This window comes from Berghia stephanieae, chromosome 6 (genome assembly GCF_034508935.2).
Source record: "Berghia stephanieae isolate SIO BIC M18660-M18661 chromosome 6, UCSD_Bste_1.3, whole genome shotgun sequence".
Classification (NCBI taxonomy): domain Eukaryota; kingdom Metazoa; phylum Mollusca; class Gastropoda; order Nudibranchia; family Aeolidiidae; genus Berghia; species Berghia stephanieae.
In genome coordinates, this window is record NC_088365.1 from 30,510,789 (window position 1) to 30,518,288 (window position 7,500).

The 7,500-nt window shown below is 37.1% G+C and overlaps 1 protein-coding gene across 1 annotated transcript in view; it reads left to right on the forward strand.

Annotated features, from left to right (window-relative positions):
- Positions 1-7,500, forward strand: part of LOC144975672 (uncharacterized) — a 9,735-nt gene that overhangs the window by 2,012 nt on the left and 223 nt on the right. The window contains exon 2 of the mRNA XM_078919862.1: positions 5,844-7,500. This exon is cut by the window's right edge and continues 223 nt beyond it. Within this exon, the coding sequence (XP_078775988.1) occupies positions 5,875-6,999 (1,125 nt within the window). The 5' untranslated portion in view covers positions 5,844-5,874 and the 3' untranslated portion in view covers positions 7,000-7,500. The remainder of the gene's footprint in view (positions 1-5,843) is intronic.

Genomic DNA, 7,500 nt, shown 5'->3' on the forward strand with positions numbered 1-7,500 from the left:
AGCTATTGATCGATCAAATTTTGAGGTTGTTTCTTTTTGACAGTTGTGGATTATTTTAATCGATCGATATTTAACTTGAAACAAACGTGTTTCGACCAAAACACCACACACACACACATACACACACACACACACGCACACACACACACACACACACACACGCGCGCGCGCACACACTCACGCATACAAAAGTTTGTAAGAATGCAAAAGATCGCACTCGGTGCATTATATACTATCTATTAATTAATGGTGTGATCCCGATATACGATGCTGGTGTAAACAAGATTAACCCTATGCCTGCGGAGTTTGAATTAATATCAGATCATACCCGTTTTACTAAGAGAGCAGTAAGAGGGAAATGACTTGAGTTTCATAAGATCTGAATTTATGATAAAACATGATATATTAAAATTGTAATATCACATAAGTTAAGTAGCAGGCGTCATGTCTCGTCTACATGGTACGTGTTTATGTTGGTCTGGGACCCTTTGTAAAGCGCTTTGAGCACGTTTAGTGGATATTGCCCTACACATTTTACACCTCAGTACGGTTAGAGAATGTGAGTAAAGAGCCTTTTCCAAGGACTCAATCATGGATCCAGGACCTTCCGATCCCAAAGCGAGTATCATACCACAAGACCGCGCAGCCGCACTATTTAACGACCCTTTTGGCCTATTTTTATCCATCGTCACAAGACGGTATTATGTCGGTATGAACTAGGTGCTCGAAATTGAATTTATAGCTAAAACAATCAAACCTAAGGTTGATTTCGTTGCGGTAGAGAATAAATACAAATCCTTACATTGCAAAAATCTCAAAGTTCGTATTTCTAATCATTCGGATTATAAATTCGCTTTCCTGAATTTTAAGTTTGAACTCTACCGACATATACCGTTTTTAAGCCGATGAGCATAATACATTATGCACCATGCACATAAGAGCTCCTGTACTGCTCCATACTTAAAAATAAATAAACACATTATCTTCATATGGCCAGAAAACGTTTTAAACACTTTGGGAGACTCATGATGGAGACCTTCTGACAAGTTGAGGAGGGACTTTAGTCAATTTGAAGTACACGTTTTCTAATCAATATTATGAAAAGAAGCGTTTTGTCAATATTTATGAGATGCAAACATATCTAACTTTAAGTGGTGAACACAAAAAGAAGTTCACTTAACATTCTCATAATACAGATTCTGATTTGCAAAACAATTTTGTTTTTAAAGCTTGCTGTCGATAGCTCAGTACGTTGTTACATCGTCTTTTAATAAGTTGACAGTCATACTCTGGAAAAAAAAAAAAAAACAACATGTAATTAAAAATTTGGTCAGAAAACTCCAAATATTTAAATACTTTTGTTTTCAGAGCAGGCTAATTAACTGGTTAAAGATGTTGAGCTTGGTCTGTGACAGGATGATTGAAAATGGTAGGAACTTGTTCCAGGTGTTGTTTATCGAGGTAAGGCAATTTACACATTGCCTGATTCGGTACAAGTGAGAATGAATTACTGGTTATAGTCGATGACGAATACTGTAAGAAAATTAATATAAAAGGCCTCTGACAGGAGAGTCTCATTGAATGGGATATTATAAATTTGATTTCATGCGACCTGCTCTTCATATATAAATAAGCTTTATGAAACGGCTTGAGATCGGGGGAACTGTGGAGATGCTCTTTATAAATGGCATTAAATCCATTTATTTGTTTAGTTATTACAGATATAAGAACGCAAGTGACACCTTGTATTGCTCTGGAGTAAATTTAACTCTTTTTCTGATTAAAAGAAATAATTCATTCAATACCAGAAGAAATATACATTGAGATGGGTTGAAACCATAACGTAATTCACAGTTTGATCTGAAACAAATCAAAGTTCCGATTTAAACCAATGAATTGCTCAATCTTTTCACTGCAAATGGTGTCATAAGACCAAAATATATTTTTTAACTTCGTTTTCTCAGTCCTACCATTTATCTAAAGCGTTAAAATAAAACTGGAAAAACTGTCTTTGTGGCCAGATGTGTTTCGTGGGGAAATAAACTAAAACCGTTGAAATTCCGATGTTCTCTACAGGAATAATTGCTATTAAGCAGAGGTTGCAAATAGCAGGGTTACGGTTATCATGATTGGACGCTGGAGAGTGTCGAACTGACTGCCCGATTCTTAGTACGATTCAGGAATGGGCCGTATCATAATGTATTATAGTTATATTATAGTAATCGAGAAACCATTCGCTTCATTGAAACCTATGGCGAATAAGGGCTTAGTTCACTGATAAGAGATTTAACATAATAATGATGTTATTATTATCTACAGTTTGCATTCATAGTTTGTAAACATCCGAGCAAAATTAACATAACAGTTAAGTTCTGGGATAAAAAAGACAAATCGGATTTAAAGATATTGAAAAGGAGTAGTAATTATAATGGTATGAATATTCAACATATTTTACGATTAATCGTTGAATGATAAAGTCCACTTTTTGTAAGTATTTGATATGTTAAATAGTAAGATCCGACGCATTGACTTGACTAATTAACTTCGCTTATAAGTTATTCATAATCCCATAATATCAAAACAAGCTGTGACAATAAAAGTCCAATAAATAGTCTCCTATAAACTCTATTTTTGGACAGATTTGTGACTGTCTCAATCGGAAATTAAATCGGATGGTCGAAACAAGCTCTGGAAATCAAACGTGAAGTCAGACAGTTTACGATATTATTGTGAATGTTAGCAATTTACGACGACAGCGTTCCTATTGACCCCTATTGCTTTTTAATGAGAGAGAGAGAGAGAGAGAGAGAGAGAGCGAGAAAGAGCGAGAGAGAGAGAGAGAGAGAGAGAGAGAGAGAGAGAGAGAGAGAGAGAGAGAGAGAGCAACTAAGGTCTGGGTAGATAGAGTTGCTCATTGTTTACAAGAATTACATTTCTGCTTCACAATTGGAGTTAGATTGCAATTTCGTATCAACGTTTATTATTCCATAAAGTATACAAATTCCACACAAGTTTATCCATACAATTTGCAACATTTGATGTCAACCCCCCCCCCCCCCCCCCCCCCCCCCCTCACGTCCCATCCCCCAAATAAATCTTTTTAAGGTGGTGAGCAAATCATATATTATTTTTATGTTATAAATATTGGACAGAATTTTGATATTAAAGAGATCTGGCGCAGATGATCAAATGGAAAATAGCAAATTCAAACAAAACATAGACTCTATAATTTCTTGATCTAGAAAAGCATGTCTCAGATATCACACAATATCTTCAACTTATTGTATGTATTTAAAATATAAGATTAAAAAAAAAAGATTCAACTCCTAATATCATCCAACATATCTCAATTGTAGAACAGTCGCCTCACAAATAAATGGACCACTTTCAGTCCCGGATGCAGGTCAAAGTTTTCGATTGTTCAGTTGGTAGGGCATTCGCTTCACAAGCAAAGGAAGTGAAGTGGACCCAGGGCGCAGTCGATATCATTTTTTTTTCTGAAGCCTCCTCCCTGTCCACATAGCAGTGTTTGAGTAGCTGGGTGATTAGATTTTGGTGGAAAGTAATATGTGGTTGATTAGCCTTATATCAAAAGGGTAGCAATCAATCGCTATGGTCCGTTTAACACCTTAGAAACGAGATGCAGAAATTGAGATTTTAAAACCCGTGCCATCCAGGTGTTAGTGCAATATCTTAACAGCTTGGCCACCTCTACGCTATATGCCCTACAGTATATCTATATCTTTGAATCAATATTTTTCATTGATTTGCCGTCCATTGTTGACAATGTTATTGTAGCCGTTATTGTAAGCACAAGAAATACGAGAAGTTATTGTAATTTGATTTGATTGTTTTTCCAATAAGTCAGAATATGACCTTTGAACTCGTGTTGAAAGTTATACGAAATAATTATTTCATTTCTTGGTTAAATCATAATATCATAGAAATATCAAGGGCCGAGTTGTTACCGCTCATTGTCTTGTAACAAAGTCAAGTGATATTGAACATGGTCACAAATCTGATAGATAGCAAACCAGATAATGCTGGCCCCAAACGTTAAATCTTTGGGCACTGCAAGGCTTCTTACCTACGTGTCCTTATTTGCAGGTCTGATAACCTTTGGGCACAATGTTGTAATGGAAATACGCTCAAAACAACGCATACTGTTGTCCATTACAACGCTGTTAAATCAAGCCCATAATTATGTTGGGTTGTCAGATCTGTTAATATAATATCCACCTAGCCTCTTACTCATCTAACCTACGCGGTTCTTTTGTTTTAGTGGTATGACACTCGCTTTTGGATCGGAAGGTCCTGGGCTCGAGCCTCTCTTGGCGCATAGTTGAGTCCTTGGAAAAGGCTCTTTACTCACATTCTCTCACGGTACTCAGGTGTAAAATGAGTACCTGGCTTTAACAGCTTTGTCTCTGTCCGAAAAATTGCAATATCGCCTAACAGGCTTCATGTCCCGTCCTAAGTGTTAAGCGTTGCTGTTGGCCAGGGAACCCTTGTAAAGCGCTTTGAGCACAGCAGAGAAAATTGGCTGACCTGATAAAAAATTGATATTGCATTAAGGGAAATAATCTCTTTGGTTATACTCTTTTCTCTGTGGAATTCGACGAATTCACATTCTTCAGCGAATGGAAACCTTTTTTTTTTTTTAGATTTGTGCTTGGTGACTCCAATAATCAATGCAGCACTTTAGGATATTGGCAAACAAAGTCAAAGGTTCGTTCATGTTTGTAAAACAAGCACCGGGTTGTATTGACCGTTCTCTAATTTTATAGAACCATAAGACCCGCTGAGCGGGACTTTATCTCAATTTATGTAATTTATTTAGCAGACAGTGACAATAAATGCCTGCCGTCTTTTGGACGGGCCTCTAGTCTATACACTCGTCTTCGCAATTTTCTTTCCAGCGATCACACAGACCCAGTTCCCAATCATGACGTGCTGAACGGTTGGGTCAGTAAAATCCTCGACTCAATCTTAGAACGAAACAGGGTTTTTGTTTTGTTTTGTTTTTTGCTTTTTGTTTTAAATATTTGTTTGTGTAATTTTTTTTGTTTTTATTTTTGTTTTGTTGTTTGTTTGTTTGTTTGTTTGTTTGTTGATTTTTGTGTTGTTTTTTTGTGTGTTTTTTTTTTTGGGGGGGGGAGGAGGGGCAATGGGAGGGGGGGGGGGTTATATATGTTTATATATTATATATATATGAGTTTTGGTGGGTTCTTGTTGGTACGAGAGTGCTCGATATTGTTGGTTAGAGCATCTAGAAATAAATAAGGTCACTCACATTTTTTGCCGATACAATTGTTTCAATGTCTTCCGTGTCGTCAGTCGACAATTATCCGTTCTGTGCTTTATGTTTTAGTTATATATACATGTGTTAAAAAGTTCATCAAAGTATATTTGTCGTGTTTGTCATAATATCTATTGCTTGGTTTTAGTTCCAATATAAGTGTAGTCCAACATATGTGATCAACGATATCATGTGTTGTTGATTCAGATGATTGAAATAAAATCTTTGATGAGAAGTTAGAGTTTAAATTAAATATATTTGTTTTCATGAGGGCTACAAATTTAGTTCCTTAAAAAGACAAAAACTAAATTCTGACATTTTCATCACTTTTAACTGTAAATTCATCTGCTGACAACTGGTATACCCCAACAAGTGGATTGATATATTCTTTCATTAGGTGTTTTCAAGTTAGACTGACTTTGGAAAATTCATATTAGTATAGTCCCAACTTATCTATTGTATTTGGTATTGCCTAATATTTATTTACAATGAATTTTTAATTACTAACACAACATTCATCAATACCATTATCTCTCTCACACAGATACTATGATTTCCGTAGCTGACCAGAGCAAATGACCATGTCAATCATGACGTCATTCAAACGCAAACGTATCGAGAAGTGGTGCCAAGACGTGGCCCAGTACCTTCAAGACGGCACCATTTGCAAGACAGTCATCGGGAACGTTGCCGAAGACGCCATATGTGGGAATGGATTCAGCGGGCCAATTCGTATCAGTGCCAGTGGTGGAAATCTCCACAGTGGTAACATCACTGAGAACATCTTGGACAATTTTGCGCTCATCAATAAAAATTCTACTCACAACACTGGTTTGAATATCAGTTCCAAAAATCTAAACGCTAAAGTAGATATGGCGTTTAAAAAGGCAACACAAGCTCTGAATTCCTCAGAAAACAACACAAATAACAATAATAATAATGATCATACAATGATCTCCATGCATCGAGACGTATCTGGTTTACCTGGTGGCAATGGTGGTAGTGGTGGGGTTGGCAACGCAGACGGATCAGTGAACATCAATGGTTCTTTTCCCGTGGTCAAATTTGCCTACAGCCACTACCATGAGCAGAGGAGGAAAATAGATAGACTCGTTCAGGGCTTGCCCGTGTTGAATGCCAATGGAGTGGCTTCTATGGAGAGGCCCTCTTCAAAGTGTTCCACTGAAGATCATGTACCAATCATCATAGTCAATGGAGAGGAACCAGTAAGATCTAGCAATACACGTTCAAGATCCTCCTCACAGCCTAGAAGATCAACCGAGGCACCTCCACATCGTTACAACAATAACAAAAGAAGCGGCGGTGGCCCTACCCCATCTTCTAGTGCTAATTATTTACAACACATTCAAACACCAACTTCCGGTCGACGCAATCCCGATGCGCCAGTACGGAAATCGAACCCTCTACATCGAACTGCTAGCGGAAGTAAGATTTTTGATTCACGACAACCGCATCATCATCATCAACAGTCTACGAACAATAACGCTACCAATATGGATCCTGGAGTTAGCATAACGGCCAACGACAGGGTCTCTAGAATCAAAACAGCTCCTGCTCCCAACAGAAATTTACATCGAGCAAGGCAAAGAATACTAAGCAGACGGGGGAATCGTGTTCTTGAGCATACGTCTCAGATACCTCTTCAAAATTGCTGGGCTCTGGCTGAGCTCACGTGGTGAATAGACACAATTTGGTTGACGCAGCATTAGAATTCATTCATCTTTATGCCAACCAAAGAGGCGACTTGTTCTACCAAACAAATGCTTATCGTTACAGATAAAGGTTTATTTGATGGTCACAATTATATAATTTGATTTAGTTTTGCTATCTACAACTGCTTAATATTTGACCTATTTACTCCCATTAAAGCATGAAAATTGCAAGGAATACCATATGGTTTCTGTGAAACCATCCTTTTTTTATGGTATAAGACAAAAAGGATTGGCTAGTGGGATAAATGCTCATTTAATCTAACAAACGAATTTTGGAATACAGACCTGACAGGACTTTCAGTTCAAACTTGAATAGTTGTCACATTTCCAGGTATAAATTATTCTGAAGAATTATCAAATTGCGCATAAAAGTGTTAAACAAAGCAGTCTTGATGAATGAGTTTTGTTATAAATCAATGTGATACTCAAAAAAACGATTGGATTAATAAATGCATTGATCTTATTCGT